The 17,966-nt window shown below is 37.6% G+C and overlaps 1 protein-coding gene and 1 non-coding gene across 2 annotated transcripts; both read left to right on the top strand.

The window, feature by feature from the left end:
• Window positions 1-478: 478 nt before the first annotated feature.
• On the top strand, window positions 479-1,447 carry LOC129553578 (olfactory receptor 10A5-like). Its single transcript, XM_055422393.2, has one exon. The coding sequence runs from the start codon at window positions 479-481 to the stop codon at window positions 1,445-1,447; it is 969 nt and encodes a 322-aa protein (XP_055278368.1).
• Window positions 1,448-3,028: 1,581 nt separating this feature from the next.
• On the top strand, window positions 3,029-3,132 carry LOC129554956 (U6 spliceosomal RNA). Its single transcript, XR_008685679.1, has one exon. It is a non-coding gene; the product is annotated as a U6 spliceosomal RNA (small nuclear RNA).
• Window positions 3,133-17,966: the final 14,834 nt, after the last annotated feature.

Raw genomic sequence — 17,966 nt, 5'->3', positions numbered from 1 at the left:
TAGCATTCTTTTTAACAATAGGTGGAGAAGTCAAACACCATGAATCTTTGAAGAAGGGGGAGACATAATAGGTATAAATAGAAATTTTCCACTGTTTCTCCATCTGACTTCACCCAACTGCCTCAGGACCCCTCTCACTTAACCATACTATGAGGGTATTAAGTGTGCATCAGAAAATGAGTGTGTGTGGATATGACCCACATTTGTTTTAACAAATGCAATAACAAAGTGGGAAATGAATCATAAAGAGTAAGACTGGGAAAAGATGAGACGTTGCCCACTTCGGAATCCAGGCTCTGGTCTTTCCTCCTTGTGTCTTTATTCTCAGATAACACAAGACCTTTACTTTTACAACTGAGATCCTGATTGTGCTTCTTTCCCTGACACTAAAAGGAATCCCAACAACAAATCTAGAATCTGACTCTTCCAATCAAGAATCTCTCTCCATAACCACACGTGGGGGTTCATTCATTTATCAATGGTTGAAGGAAACTGGACAAGAGTAAGTGAGTTTATCCTCATGAGTTTCTCTTCCTTACCTACTGAAATACAGTCATTACTATTCCTGACATTTCTATTCATCTACCTGGTCACTCTGCTGGGAAACAGCCTCATCATTCTGGTTACCTTGGCTGACCCCATGCTGCACAGCCCCATGTACTTCTTCCTCAGGAACTTGTCCTTCTTAGAGATTGGCTTCAACCTAGTCATTGCGCCCAAGATGCTGGGGACCCTGATTGCTCAGGACACAACCATCTCCTTTCTTGGCTGTGCCACTCAGATGTATTTCTTCTTCTTCTTTGGGGTTTCTGAATGCGTCCTCCTGGCCACCATGGCCTATGACCGCTATGTAGCCATCTGCAGTCCCTTGCACTACCCAGTCATCATGAACCCAAGGACACGTGCCAAATTGGCAGCTGCCTCCTGGTTTCCAGGCATTCCCATGGCTACTGTGCAGACCACGTGGCTCTTCAGCTTTCCATTCTGTGGCAGCAACAAGGTGAACCACTTCTTCTGTGACAGCCCTCCTGTACTGAGGCTGGTCTGTGCGGACACAACACTGTTTGAGATCTATGCCATCATTGGAACCATTCTGGTTGTCATGATACCCTGCTTGCTGATCCTGTGTTCCTACACTCGCATCGCTGCTGCCATCCTGAAGATTCCATCGGCTAAGGGGAAGCATAAAGCCTTCTCTACCTGCTCATCCCACCTCCTTGTTGTCTCCCTCTTCTATGTATCTTTAAGCCTCACCTACTTTCGGCCTAAGTCCAATAATTCTCCTGAGAGCAAAAAAGTGCTATCACTGTGCTACACAGTTGTAACTCCCATGTTGAACCCCATCATCTACAGCCTGAGAAATAATGAGGTGAAGAATGCCCTTGGTCGGACCTTCCACAAGGCTATGGGTGTCAGAACTGCATTCTGTAGACATTTTGAGATATAACTAAATTTATTAAGTGAGCAACAATCAATTCCATGTTTGGGATTCCCCTCTGCATCTATTCACATCTCCACTAGGCCAAAAACCAGCTACAGAGTTCTTAAAAGACAGCACAAGCGTAAATCTTCATGATCTTAGATTTGGAAATGGATTCTTAGATACGACACCAAAAGCACAAGCAAACAAAGAAAAAACAGTAAATACATTCAGTTCAGTTCAGTCGCTCAGTCATGTCCATCTCTTTGCGACCCCGTGGACTGCAGCACACCAGCTTCCCTGTTCTTCACCAACTCCCAGAGCTTGCTCAAACTCATGTCCATGGAGTCGGTGAAGCCATCCAACCATCTCATCTTCTGTTGTCCCTTTTTCTTTTCCTAGCATCAGGGTCTTTTCTTGAGTCAGTTCTTTGCATTAGGTGGCCAAAGTATTGGCGTTTCAGCTTCAGTATGAGTCCTTCCAATGACTATTACTTTAAAACCCCAATATCCTTAACCAACTATTTTCAGCCTATTTTTCCCAGGTAGAATGATTGGAATTTCCAATTTTCTCTCTGAGTTCTTTTCCAAGTTTGTAGGCATTGTTGAAGTAGTTTCAAATTTTCACAAACATAATTTCAATCATGATGCTTTTTTCTTTAAGGCTTATAATGGATCCTACCTACTCTAATATAGGCCTTATTAACAACTGTTATGTTTTGCCTGAAAAGTGAAAGTGTTATTTGTTCAGTCTTGTCCAACTCTTTTCTATCCCATGGACTAGACTGTAGCTTGCCAAGCTCCTCTTCCCATGGGATTCTCCAGGCAAGAATACTGGAGTAGATAGCCATTCCCTCGTCCATGGGACCTTCACAACCCAGGGATGAAACCCAGGTCTCCTGGATTACAGGTAGATACTTTACTGTCTGAACCCCCAGGGAATCCCCTATGCTTTGCCTAGTGCTTTTCAATTCTAAAAATTTGTGTTTGTTGATGTAAAAATACAAAAGACCATAAAACATAATTACTGCCTTCAGAACTTTATAATTTAATCAACAATAGAAATTATAAAAGAAAAACCATAAATCACTAAAATAAGGGAATATTACTTTACATAAAGGGGCCTTGCCTCAGTTCATATCATATTCTGTCATTTACTGGGTGGGTGACCATGGGAATGTGAATCAAATTCTTTATGCCTCTTTCCTCATCTGTAAAATGATGCATATAGTAATAGTGTCTATATGATAGGTGTGTTTTAAAGGGTAAATATTATATATAAGGCATTTATGATAGCACTAAGCATATTGTAGATCCATATCAAATATAGGTATTTACTCTTAGCAAGTACCTTATCTGAGTCCTTCATTTCACAGCTAAGGAAAACAATGTTCAAAGATATTCTATTACGTATGTTTAAACAAAATTCAGATGCCTTGATATCAATTCTCTCTTTTTGTTTAGTACACGCCCTGCGGGCTACAATCCATGGGGGTCACAAGAGTCAGACATGACTTAGTGACTAAACCACTGCCACCATTGAATAGCTAATTAAGCGAGTAATTAACTCAGATTCAAAGTAAAAGAAAACTTTAAAAAACAAGAATGGGTGCTCACCTTAGCAGCACATATAATAATATTAGAATGATACAAAGATTAGCATGGCCACTGCACAAAGATGACACGAAAATTCGTGAAGCATTCCATATTTTTAAAACCAGACAAAGACAAACACACACACAAAAAGAAAACTACAGGCCAATATCACTGATGAACATAGATGCAAAAATCCTCAACAAAATTTTAGCAAACAGAATTCAGCAGCACATCAAAAAGCTCATACACCATGATCAAGTTGGGTTTATTCCAGGAATGCAAGGATTCTTCAGTACATGCATGTCAATCAATGTGATACACCATATTAACAAACTGAAAGATAAAAACCATACGATTATCTCAATAGAAGCAGAAAAAGCCTTTAACAAAATTCAGCACACACTTATAATTAAAACTCTTAAAAAAATCAGCATAGAAGGAACCTGCCTCAATATAGTAAAGGCCATATATGATGAGCCTATAGCAAACATTGTTCTCAATGGTGAAAAACTGAAAGCATTCCCCCTAAGATCAGGAATAAGACAAGGGTGTCCAGTTTCACCACTATTATTCAACATAGTTCTGGAAGTTCTAGCTACAGCAATCAGGGAACAAAAAGAAATAAAAAGAATCCAGATCAGAAAAGAAGAATTAAAGCTCTCGCTGTTTGCAGGTGACATGATACTGTACGTAGAAAACCCTAAAATTAGTGTCAGAAAATTACTAGAACTAATCAATGAATTTAGCAAAGTTGCAGGATACAAAATCAATACACAGAAATCACTTGCATTTCTATATACTAACAATGAAAACTCAGAAAGAGAAATTAAGGCATCAATCCCATGCACCACTGCAACAAAAAGAATTAAATATCTAGGAATAAACTTACCTAAGGAGGCAAAAGAATTGTACACAGAAAATTTTAAGACACTAATGAAAGAAATCAAAGATGACATAAACAGGTGGAGAGATATTCCATGTTCCTGAGTAGGAAGAATCAATATTGTGAAAAAGACTATAATACCAAATGCAATCTACAGATTCAGTGTGATCCCTATCAAATTACCAATGGCATTTTTCACAGAACTAGAACAAAAAATTTCACAATTCATATGGAAACACAAAAGACCCTGAATAGCCAAAGCAGTCTTGAGAAAAAAGAATGGAGCTGGAGGAATCACCCTTCCTGACTTCAGATTATATTACAAAGCTACAGTCACCAAGACAGTATGGTACTGGCACAAAAACAGAAATATAGACCAATGGAACAAGATAGAAAGCCCCAAAATAAACCCATGCACCTATGGGTACCTTATTTTTGACAAAGGAGGCAAGAATATACAATGGGGCAAAGAAAGCCTCTTCAATCAATGGTGCTGGGCAAACTGGACAACTACATGTAAAAGAATGAAATTAGAACACTTCCTAACACCACACACAAAGATACACTCAAAATGGATTAAAAACCTAAATGTAAGACCAGAAACTATGAAAATATTAGAGGAAAGCATAGGCAGAACACTCGATAACATAAATCAAAGCAAGATCCTCTAGGACCCACCTCCTAGAGTAATGGAAATAAAAACAAAAGTATACAAGTGGGATCTGATTAAACTTAAAACCTTTCGCACAGCAAAGGAAACTATAAGCAAGGTGAAAAGACAGCCCTCAGAATGGGAGAAAATAATGGCAAATGAAACAACTGACAAAGGATTAATTTCCAAAATATACAAGCAGCTCATACAATTCAATACCAGGAAAACAAACAATCCAGTCAAAAAGTGTGAAAAAGACCTAAACAGACATTTCTCCAAAGAAGACATACAGATAGCTAAGAAACATGTGAAAAGATGCTCAACATTGCTCATTATTCAGTTCAGAATCAAAACTACAATGAGATATCACCTCACATCAGTCAGAAGGGCCATCATCAAAAAGTAAAGTACATTATAAACACAATGATTTACCATCAAATTTGATGTCAGAATATTCTACACTCCTCTGCTCTTTAAAATGTGACATTTGATATAACTTTTTTTCTAACTTGATGTCTATGCACTGGTAACAAAATAAATGTTACAGTACAGAAATACACATGGCACTCAAGATGTCAAGCAATAACCTCATCACTGTGCTTTTCTTTTAAACTTGTAATATTTATTTTTTGCAAAAGTAATTCACTCTCAGCAGCAAATAGGGCCGTGAACATACTCTTCTAACTTGAAAACAGCTACAAAAAGAACTGACCAATTAAGCTGTGACCATTTCCCTCCTATGTTCACCTCCTAGCTCCTGGAACCTTTTTTCCAGTTTTACTGAGATATAATTGACATATAACGTTTTGTAAGTTTAAGGTGTACAGCATAATAATTTAATACATATAGACATTTCAAAATGATTACCGCAATAAGTTTAGTTAATATATCGCTTCAAATATTTACAACTTTGTTCTTGGACATCCCCATGATTCTTAATGCCCAAGCAGAAGATGAAAGTATCACTAATGTATGAACTTCAAACAACCATTCAGTTTTGATGTTATAGCATGAAGTAACTATGATATGTAAATGAATGAGCATGGCTGTGTTCCAATAAAACTTTACTTCTAGGTACTAGAGTTTGGATTTTATATACTTTTTTTTGCAGGATACATTATGAATACACATAATTGTATTTTTATACACTTGCAGTGAACAACCTGAAAAATAAAATTTAGAATTTCCGTTTGCAATTGCATAAAAAAAATAAAGCATACAGGAATAAATGCAACAGAAGTACAAACCTTATACTCTGAAAGTTGTAAAAGACTGAAGGAAATTAAAGAAGATCTAAATATATCCAAGGAATGTAAAAGTATCCAAGGTTCATGAATCAAAAAAACTTAACATCATTAAGATAGCAATGTGCTTCAGATTCATCTACAGATTCAACACAATCCCTATCAGAATCCCAGATGACAGAGATTCTTACTTCACATCATAAACAAAAATTAACTCAAAATGGATCAATGACTTAACTCTAAGAGTTCAAACTACAGAGTTCTTAAAAGACAGTTCAGTTCAGTTCAGTTCAGTTCAGTCGCTCAGTCGTGCCCGACTCTCCGCGACCCCATGAATCACAGCACGCCAGGCCTCCCTGTCCATCACCAACTCCCGGAGTACACTCAAACTCATGTCCACAGAGTCAGTGATGCCATCCAGCCATCTCATTCTCTGTCGTCCCCTTCTCCTCCCCCCCCCAACCTTTCCCAGCATCAGAGTCTTTTCCAGTGAGTCAACTCATCGCATGAGGTGGCCAAAGTATTGCAGTTTCAGCTTTAGCATCAGTCCCTCCAATGAACATCCAGGATTGATCTCCTTTAGAATGGACTGGTTGGATCTCCTTGCAGTATAACAGCACAAGCGTAAATCTTCATGATCTTAGATTTGGAAATGGATTCTTAGATACGACACCGAAAGCACAAGCAAACAAAGAAAAAACAGTAAATACATTCAGTTCAGTTCAGTCGCTCAGTCATGTCCATCTCTTTGCGACCCCGTGGATTGCAGCACACCGGCTTCCCTGTTCTTCACCAACTCCCAGAGCTTGCTCAAACTCATGTCCATGGAGTCAGTGAAGCCATCCAACCATCTCATCCTCTGTTGTCCCTTTTTCCTCCCTCCTTCAATCTTTCCCAGCATCAGGGTCTTTTCAAATGGGTCAGGTCTTTGCATCAGGTGGCCTAGATTTTATATACTTTTTATGTGTCAAGGAATATTATTTTTTAATTTATCAACCATTTAAAAGCCAAGTAAAAACCATTCTTAACTCATGAATTATATAAGACCCTTGGAGGGTTGAATTTGGCCTGTAGAGTATAATTTGCCAACACCTGGGAAAGAGCAAGAACCAGAAGCTAAAATGCTTGGGTTTTATCCTGCTTCTGTAACTTGACAACTCTATGATATTGGGCAAGCTATTTAGCACCTCTACAACTGTTTCCTCTTCTGTAAAGTGAAGATAATCATAAAACCTATTCCACATCTTGGTTAAGAGAATTAAATGAGTGAATATATGTAAATCACTAAAAACCAAGACTGAGCACAAGTAATTTCTATATAGAAAAGTTAAGCATTATGAAGATGCTCATGACAGTGGTGGTGATGTTGATGATGATGATGATGAGAATAACAAAAAGTATTCGTGGGGAAAACTAAACAGCAATAAGTGTAGTGAGGTCGAGAGGAGTCCAGTCTTGAAAGGCCTTCTATGCCAAGGTGTTTGAACACTATTTTGTGAGCTGAATGGATTAATTAAAAGGGTTTTTAGTATGAAGAAACTGTCAAGTATTTTGGAAAAATTACTTTGGTAGTGGTATGGAGAATGGGTGGCAAATGGGTGGTCTATAAGATAGATATCAGTCAAAAGACCTTTGTAACTGGTTAGAGGAGAGATCATGAAACCAAAATTCAGTGCAAAGGAAAACCACCTCTTAATCTCAGAATTTGAAGTCCTCCATCATAGTGGGTGAGCAGAGCAGACAGTAAGCAGAGTTGGATCCCACCCACTCTGCAGGTCAGCAGGGACTTGAGCTTCAAAATTGGCCTGCTTTCTAGCAGGATTTCATTAGGTCTGAATCTGCAACCTGAGTTCATTACCCTCTCCCCAGATCTGATCCTGTCTGTTCACCTAAGCTCACGCTTCAGGCCCCAGGAGAAGACACTGGTAGCCTCCCTCAGCTGTGCTCCCTGAACAGCAGCATCTCTTATTAACAACTTTTTAATGAGGCCACAGACTGTGACTGCTCGTTAATAGGCTGGTTAGTCTGCAGCCCCGGGGTGAAAGAGACTGAAGACAGAAGCCAGTGAGAAGAGAGCTAGCCTAAGTAGAGCTGAGGACAGGGAGAGAGAACTAACTCCCTTTGGCAGAGGCTCCATCCTTTACTCTTGGGTCTCCAGGGTCCATCCCTTCCAATTCTCAGTGTCTGTGATTCTGCAGATTGAGGACTGGGGGGACCAGGGACAGAGGTGGGCGGAATTATAACAGAGCCCAGGGATCCCAGGCTCGGAACAGCTCTCAGTCTAGGGAGACTGTTGAGGAAATCAAATCCTCTTCAGGTTTTCTTCAATGCTTGTGTAAAAGGAATTTTACTTTCGAAGTTTTCTCATCTTCCCTTCCATAACCATGGACTCCTTTGCTATTCCTCCATCATGTCCAATTGCAGGTTCTTTGTGTTATTTTCCAAGTCCTTTAAAACTGCTCTTGTCCTAGAAGTTCATTTGTTGGCACGCTTCTCTCCTCCTTGTGGGCTATCTCTTAGAGATCCCACCATTGCCAGGGTTTCAACAAAACACTCCTGTGGAGATAAAACTTCGGTGTTGGCTTATATCTCCCATGAGGATTATTACTAGTGTCTCCTAATCGGTCTCCCAGCCTCCAGTCATACTGAAGACTTCTCTATACACCTCTTTCTAATTCATCCTTCTCACCATCTCCATCAGTTCAGTTCAGTTCAGTCGCTCAGTCATGTCCGACTCTTTGCAACCCCATGAATCACAGCACGCCAGGCCTCCCTGTCCATCACCAACTCCCGGAGTTCACTCAAACTCATGTCCATCGAGTCAGTGATGCCATCCAGCCATCTCATTCTCTGTTGTCCCCATCTCCTCCTGCCCCCAATCCTGCCCAGCATCAGAGTCTTTTCCAGTGAGTCAACTCGTTGCATGAGGTGGCCAAAGTATTGGAGGTTCAGCTTTAGCATCAGTCCTTCCAATAGTCTTTTTTTATTCCCCTTAACAATTTAAAATGTAAAAAACCTGGGTTCAAATCCTGTGTCTGCAATTTACCAACTATGTAAGTTCATGCAAGTTTCTATTTCTCAGTTTCCTCCTCTGTGATGAAGTGAAATACTTACCTCAGGGGCTTGATGTAAAGATAAAAGTGATATTAAGTATAACTTACTATGAAAGCATTAAAGCTGGGTATCCTGTGGCAACAATTGAGGCCCCATGTAGGCAAACATTTCTACTTGTAGAACTTTGCAGTCCACTATGCTCTATAGTATTCTTGCAATTTAAAGTAGGATATGAGTTACGCAGAATTCTCAGTTTCCTTTTATTTATCACTTGGGTAAATTATTAGGTTCCCTCCTTTTGCCAGAGAGCAGGGTAAAGAAAGGAATTAACATGTGGTTACTGTCTATTACCTATTTGTATACAAAGCATCATTTACACTTCAGAGATGTCATCAGGATGTACAGAATAGGACAAAGGAACAACCAATAAGTGTCAGAGCTTAGGTATGAATCCAGGTCCCTATGATCTAAAATACCATGTTCTTTTCAAGCCAGAAAGAAAAACATCAATACAGTATACTAACGCATATATATGGAATTTAGAAAGATGGTAACCTGAACCCTGTATACGAGACTGCAAAAGAGACACAGGCATATAGAACAGTCTTTGGGACTCTGTGGGAGAGGGTGAAGGTGGGATGATTGGGGAGAACGGCATTGTAGCATGTATATTATCATAAGTGACCAGTCCAGGTTCGATGCATGATACAGGATGCTTGGGGCTGGTGCACGGGGATGACATGGAGGGAGGATATGGGGAAGAGGGAGGGGGGAGGGGGGTTCAAGAAAGAGAACACATGTACACCCGGGGCAGATTCATGTCAATGTATGGCAAAACCAACCAATATATTAATGTAAGGTAATTTGCCTCCAATAAAATAAATTTAAAAAATAAATAAATAAAAAGCAGAGACATTAAAAAAAATAAAATAAAAAATAAAATACCATGTTCTTTTCAATATAGTATAAATTCTCTAAAATATAAAGGTACAAATTATAAATAAGTTAGAAGGAAAAGGAAAGAATGATATGTAACATAGAAGGCCAAGAGGCTTCAAAAGGATCATAGAAAAATATTTTAAGACATATATAATCTATGGTGAGCTGTTAATATTTCTTTGGGATCATTGAAAGGACTAATAAACTTTTTTTTCTCTAAAAAAAGCTACATTTATACATCGTCTTCAACAAGAGGTAGACATTATTATTACTACTAAATTTTTACATCTTTACTCATCTTTACAATTCCTACCTCTCATTCCATACTCTGCATACCAAGTTGATATCTCCAAATCACTTAAGAATAAACTCTAGTGTTTTCTTCTCTCTCTAAGCAAATCTAAGTTCACTTTCCTTTGAACACATGTGGAATCTTGAGTACATCACTATTAAGTATTAAAGACACTGCAATTGTATTTTTCACATGTGTGGAGAACACAGTAAGAACAGTTAATAGTTTATGTTTGTATTTCTGAGGCCCAGTTCAGTGTCTGGACTGTAATAGGTATGGACTGACTGAGTAAATGAATTAATGAATAATTCCAAAATTGCTTCCCTGGCCCTGATCTCTCACCGAAATTTGAGTTCTGTATTTACAGCTGCCTCCAGGACATGTCTGCATAGCTATCAAAGCATAAATCTAGCACCATGCTCCCAGACAATCTTCAAATTTTGAAAAGATTTTTCTTGTTACTTATCCCTTTTCTGTGACCTCATCATTTGTTGACACTTTTTTTCTTTTAATCAGTGAATACTCACAGACTGAATCTTGGTGTACCAATGAACTAGGTGCTGCCCTCTCGGAACTGTGAGACAGACAAATACACAAATAGCTACAGACAAAAAAGACTGTGCCATGTAGAGTGCTATGTGCATGTGTACATGTGCACGCTCAGTTGTGTCCGACTCCTTGCGACACTATGGACTATAGCCCACCAGGCTCCTCTGTCCATAGGATTTCCCAGGCAAGAATACTTGAGTGGGTTGCCATTTCCTCCTCCAGGGGATCTTCCTGACCCAGGGATCAAACCCGCGTCTCCTGTGTCTTCTGCATTGATAGGCAGATTCTTTACCACTGAGCTACCTGGAAAGCCCAGAGTTCTGTTCCAAGTTTTAATTCTACGTTTCAGTAAAGGCTATCATAGAAGTGTTCAACCAGTCTCCTAATACAGCTCATTCTTCCTTGGCAAAATTCTCCTTGTTCAGACCATGGCTTAATTGTCATTTTCATTCCCATTGTCTTTTTTTTTTTATAAAATTTAATAAATGGTACAAAGCACAATGCCATAAACATTAACAGTTAAAATATCACCAAATGAAAAAAAAATACTATAGAATACACAGTTGCAAAAAACTACATTAAGTTATTTTACAACTGCCTCAAGCTGCAAAAAGAAAAAAAAAAAAACCCAATGCCTTACCTAAGTTATCCCTCTCTCAAAATAATGCCATTTATATTATAAACCACGAACTCCCCATCAAAAGATGGGAACTGCTTTTGTTAATTCATATATATATATATATATATATATATATATATATATATATATATGACTGTATCACTTTGCTATACACCTGAAACAAACACAACACTATAAATAAAATATAGTACAATATAAAATAAAAATAAGTAACAGATCTTGGGGCTTTACGCTGAGTTAGAGTTCCTATCAGAGGGATAACAGCACCACAGCTGCACTGAATCCTCATGAAGGAGGCACACGAATGACTGGGTTACAAGAGTTACAGGAATGAGAGCTGCTCATTTCCCAGAAACTACAGCTCACAGAAAACCAACAAAGGCACGAGATACAGACCATTCACTTATGAAGGTGTAAAACTCAAGAAAGTCCACATCACTCCTACAACATGTCGAAAGTGCCTCAGAATTCACACAATACCAACTTTCTCATGGTTCTGGTTAAATTACATATACCAATTTATAACAAATGGCAAAATCTGTAACTCTGTTCAAAGTTTTAAAAAATTACTTAAGAATAATTTCTTGTATTTCTATGCCACCTTTATAGTTCTGGTTTCTCATTTCTTAATTAGTAAATTCAGTGTGCAGTTTCTATCCCAGGCTAATTTATACAATTCGAGAAGAAATGGTCTCTTAAATCCACAGAGTGTTGAGGTGGGGAGCCCCCAACCACATCAGATTCGTTTCACATATGATAATATACATGTTTCAATCCATTCTCCCAAATTATCCCACCCTCACCCTCTCCCACAGAGTCCAAAAGACTGCTCCACACATCCAAGTCTCTGCTGTTGTCTCGTATACAGGGCTATTGTTATCCTCTTGCTATATTCCATATATATGTGTTAATATACTGTATTGGTGTTTTTGTTTCTGGCTTACTTCACTTTATATAATAGGCTCCAGTTTCATCCACCTCATTAGAACTAATTCAAATGTATTCTTTTTAATCGCTGAGTAGTACAACATTGTGTAAATGCACCAAAGCTTTCTTATCCATTCGTCTGCAGATGGACATTTAGGTTGCTTCCATGTCCTGGCTATTATAAACAGTGCTGCAATGAACACTGGGGTACATGTGTCTCTTTCAATTCTGGTTTCCTCGTTGTGTATGCCCAGGAGTGGGATTGCTGGGTCGTATGGCAGTTCTATTTTCAGTTTTTAAAGGAATCTCCACACTGTTCTCCATAGTGGCTGTACTAGTCTGCATTCCCACCAACAGTGTAAGAGGGTTCCCTTTTCTCCACACCCTCTCCAGCATTTATTGCTTATAGACTTTTGGATAGCAGCCATTCTGACTGGCATGAAATGATACCTCATTGTGGTCTTAATTTGCATTTCTCTAATTATGAGTGATGTTGAGCATCTTTTCATGTGTTTGTTAGCCATCTGTATGTCTTCTTTGGAGAAATGTCTGTTTAGTTCTTTGGCCCATTTTTTGATTGGGTCATTTATTTTTCTGGAATTGAGCTGTAGGAGTTGCTTGTATATTTTGGAGATTAATCCTTTATCAGTTGCTTTATTTGCTATTATTTTCTCCCATTCTGAAGGCTGTCTTTTCACCTTGCTTATAGTTTCCTTTGCTGTGCAGAAGCGTTTAATTTTAATTAGGTCCCATTTGTTTATTTTTGCTTTTATTTCCAATATTCTGGGAGGTAGGTCATGGAGGATCCTGCTGTGATTTACGTCGGAGAGTGTTTTGCCTATGTTCTCCTCATTCCCATTGTCTTTACACACCATTATATAACACTTGGCGGGCTTTCATTTCTAAAGTAATATCGTGAGAGTCTCCTCAGCGTACTCATTGCTTCCAATTCTACAATCTATATACTCATTGGTAAGTACTCAATTTACAGGGATGTGCAAAACAGAGCCCCTGCCTCAGGGACATTACAGTCTGAAGGAGAGGAAAGATAATAAGGAAAGAACTACACTAATAAATATATAATTACAGTTTGCTATCATTACTATGAAGGAAAAGAACATACTGCTCTGGAGAAAGAATAAAAGGAGGGAGTTCTAATTTGCTTTTGGGATCAGAGAAGACCTCACTGAGGAAGTGATATTTAAAGTGCTATCAAAAGATTGTGTAGCAATTAACCAGCTAAAAACAAAAAGGAAAAATATACAAAGCCAAAGAATTAGTATATACAAAGATTCTAAGTCAGTAATTACAGAAATAGTGTTGGTAGAAATAATAGTAGTTGAAGTCAGTCATCATTTAGTCAACTGAACTGTCCCTTCCTCTCCTTAATGACAAACTTCAAGTCCCAGGTCAAACAGTATATTAAAGGAGCCTTATCATTTATGCCTATTGCCAGCACATGGCGTATTTCCTGTACTTTGTTTCATTTCTGTCTCATGACACGTACTGGGCATTTTATAGAAGAGAAACTAAGACATGGAATAATTTTCTCTGGGTCTTGATATTAGGAATCAATGGAATAAACTAAAATGGTAGTTTCCTTTTTTTTAAAATTGAAGTATAATTGATTTACAATGTTGTGTTAATTTCAGATGTACTGCAAAGTGAATCAGATATTGATAGATAATGTGTATATATGTATACATATATATGTATATATTTATGGGCTTTCCTGGTGACTCAGTGGTAAAAAATCTGCCTGCCTGCCAATGCACAAGATGCACGTTTGATCCCTGGGTCGGGAAGATCCCCTGGAGGAGGAAATTGCAACCCACTCCAGTATTCTTGCCTGGGAAATCCCATGGACAGGGGAGCCTGGCAAGCTACAGTCCATGGTGTCATAAAAGTGTTGGACATGATTTAGTGACTAAACAACAACATATATATATATATATATATTCTTTTTCATTACATAGGTTATTACAAGATATTGGATATAGCTCCCTGTGCTATATAGTAGGTCCTTGTTTATTTTAGATACAATGGCATGTATTTGTTAATTTCATACTCCTAATTTATCCCTTCCCCCATATTACTTTTAGTAACCATGAATTGATTTTCTAGATCAGTGAGTCTGTTCCTGTTTTGTAAATGAGTTCATTTGTATCACTTTTTTAGATTCTACATATAGGTGATGTCATATGATATTTGTCTTTCTCTGTCTGACTTAATTTCACTTAGTATGATAATCTCTAGATACATTCATGTTGCTGCAAGTGGCAACATTTCATTCTTTTTTATGGCTGAGTAATATTCCATTTTGTATATATACCACATCTTCTTTACCTGTTCATCTATCAAAGGACACTTAGATTACTTCTATTTCTTGGCTATTATAATTAGTGCTGCTACAAATATTTGGATGCACATTTTTTTTAAACAGTTCTTGTGTTTTTCAGATATATGCCCAAGAATGAGATTGCTGGACCATATGGTAGCTCTATTTTTAGTTCTTTAAGGAACCTCAATACAGTTCTCCCTAGTGACTGCACTAGCTTACATTCCCAACTGTATAGGAGGGTTCCCTTCAGAATGGTAGCTTTCTTTTGTTTTAGGTATCTTCCCATTTCACTAAAATCACAAAATTTGCTTATGACAAAAATTCACCAGACTTCTTCCTCCTAGAGGTGGAATTTAATTCCCCTTCCTTGCATGTGGGTTAGATTTAGTGACTTACTTCTGTGCAACAGACCATGAAAAGGAAATATAATGACATGTTCATGTATCATACACACCCTGGTGTGATGTGATGAGAAGAATGCTTTACTCCTGTGATATGGTCCCCATCTCATTCCCCCAAAAAAAGCCTAATCATGAAAAAAACAGCAGACAAACCATAATTGAGGGTGATTCTGCAAAATACCTTACCAGTTGCTATTCAAAAATGAAAAATAAGGGACTACAGATTGGAAAAAATGAGAATATGTGACAACTAATTACAGCATAGTGTTTTGGAATGAATCTTGGTACAGAAGCCAGACATTTGTGAATAAAGTGAATTCAGCTAAGGCCTGCAGTTTAGTTAATAATATTGTACCAATGTTAATTTTTTAGTTCTGACAAATGAACCATGTTCATGTAAGATGTTTTACAATTGGATGGGAGAAAATGGATGGAGTATAGAAATAATTATTATTTCTGACTCTAAGTCTAAAATTATTTTAAAATTTAAAGTATTTTACATAAAAATTCAATCAACCTAAAATTATATACAACCAAAAGTAGAATTCCCTCTGTTACCCAAATTCATTGCCTAGAGGCAACTATTATCAATTTTTTATATTGTTACAGAAATTTTCTAATATATTTTGTGTATTTCATTATATATAATTTCATTTTATATATTGAAATTTTCCTTATATAAAATATATTCAGTTTACATGTTATAATGTGTCATGTTCTCCACCTTGGTTTTTTAAATTCAAAAGCATAGCTTCTACTTTGTCCATTGGTCTTACACATATGAAGAAGTTAGGATATTAGAACCAACTCTAAACACTGTCCACAAAACAGAATCTGTTATTTTAAGTGATCATTTCAAGAAATTGACAAGCAGAGTCCTGAAGACTTTGTAATGGATATTATTGATCTTGTTCACCTTGATTTTTTAAGTAAACTTTTTAAATTGCTAAGCATCACAAAACAGAAAGGTCTAGTGCTGGGATTAAACTTAGGTCACTCAGAATCCAAAACTTTTGTGCTTTTCTCTACACAATACCACATTCCTAGAGTATGGTTTTCCTTTCTTGAACTTCATCCTATTGGCCTCTGACATTCCTTAGGGTCCCAAAGGACAGTGAAATCAAAAAGGTCAGGTACCCTTGAGGAAGGGCAGGAAGAGAAGCTAAGTTGAGCCTAGAAACACCTGGGGAAAAATACATGTGCGAGCCCTTCATGTGGCCCCGAGGACAAAAGAGGCACAGCTGGGAACAGATCACCTAAATCAGGGCTGGGAGCAGGGCCAACCCATCTAGACTGCTCACTCACACCTGACACAGAAGGCTGCAGTGACCTAGCTTCAGGTCCAGTCATTAATGGCTCATCCAAGAAAGGGAATAGGACCTCCCTAATTCTTCTTCTGGTTCTTCTGACAGCAGAGCCAGAGGTTACCAAACTCTCAGGAGCCTGCATGACGCATAGGTATCAGGTAGAGCTGAACAAGTCAGACCTTCCGATTGGGCACAGGTAAGGTTCCTGTCAAGTGTCGAGTCAACCCAGACCCCTCTCAGGGTGCTCAACTAGACAAGGTTTGGCAGGGTTTGGTAGAGCATCTAAATTCTATTCCTATTCCACACCGAGAAGACATCATCAATCTTCTCTCTGGGCCTTAGTTTCTGCTTTCTATGGCATGAGTGTGATCTGAGACTGCAAGAAGATTGAGATTACCCAGAGATTTGTGTGTGTGTTTGTGTGTGTGTGTGTGTGTTTAACTTCCAATTCTGTCCTCTAAAGCTTTCTGGGTCAGAAAAATCTCACTCTCTGCAGATTTTGACAAAACATATACCTCCTCCAAGTCTTAACTGTCCTCTATCGTTGCAGAAGTTCTGGAGAGACTGACAAGGAGACTGTGGCCCAGCCATGGGCCAAGCTCTGCTGTGTCCCCCACCTCAAGTCAAGCTTTATCTCTTCTTCCCAGTAGTTTACAAAGTTCTGGTGTCAAAGGTTGACACTTAAATGTTTAGGTTGGGTTCATTTTACACACTTTGTCGAAAACCCAAGTGTTGTTTTTATTATAAATTTTTCTGATTATGGTTTTAAGTGCAGGTTCAGTCATTTCCATGTAACTACAAAGTTTCTCAACTTCAAAATTATTTATCTGCATTAAAATTCTGCATTCATTTCTAGTATTGGGAGGATAATGATGGCATTTAAATCACAGTTGTGAGAAGAAAATGAGAGAATGAATATAAAGCATAAAGCATAAATCTATTACATTTTTAGTAAATATTGCAGCTTCATCATCATTATGATCATCATCATTTTCACTTTTAATGTTATTACTATCATATAATAAATGTAGGTCATTGTAGAAAATTTAGTAATCCATAAAAATAGAGATAAGAAATCACCTTTTTACAGCACTTGGAAATAGATCAGTTTAAAATTTTGATTATAACCTTTCAGCCTTTTTATTAAAAAAATATATTTACAAAATTAGAAATTTAGCATATATGTGCAGTTTTGGCATCTTATTTTTTCATTATATTATACTGTGATTATTGCATTACACTATTAAACGTTCTTCAAAATTATTTAAATGATTGCCTGATTTTCCTTAAATTCATGCTTTATAAGTGAACCTTTCATTCACCTATCTATTAATGATCATTTTCAAAGTATCACTTACTGGTCAGCACTGAACAGACACGTAAAATCATTGCCTCCAATTCTACCAGAGGAATTCTTGAATCAAAATGTATGAACATTATAGGATCCTCACACAATTTGTGACAAACTAAGGCTAATTTGCATAGCCTCAAACAGAATAAGGTATTGCTTACTAGTCAACCCTTACTAGCACTGAGTATTATACTTTTCAATATTTCAAATTGATGAAGAAATTAAATTTCTATCTTAATTTTTAACTTTATTACTAGCAAAATAGAGTAATTTTCATATGCTTACTGGCCATTGGAACTTTTTGACGAAATAAATCTTTGTGTCTTGTATTTTTCTTTTGAGGAGAGTGTGTCATTTTAAAAGGGATTTCT

The sequence above is a fragment of the Moschus berezovskii genome, chromosome 14 (genome assembly GCF_049115385.1).
Source record: "Moschus berezovskii isolate FMDL1 chromosome 14, NW_MosBer_1.0, whole genome shotgun sequence".
Classification (NCBI taxonomy): domain Eukaryota; kingdom Metazoa; phylum Chordata; class Mammalia; order Artiodactyla; family Moschidae; genus Moschus; species Moschus berezovskii.
Note: the sequence above shows the minus strand (reverse complement) of the source record. Positions and strands in the feature narration are given on the sequence as shown.

Excerpts from the sequence above, each read along its gene's own strand:
- LOC129553578 (XM_055422393.2), top strand. The coding sequence starts at position 479 with ATGGTTGAAGGAAACTGGACAAGAGTAAGTGAGTTTATCCTCATGAGT.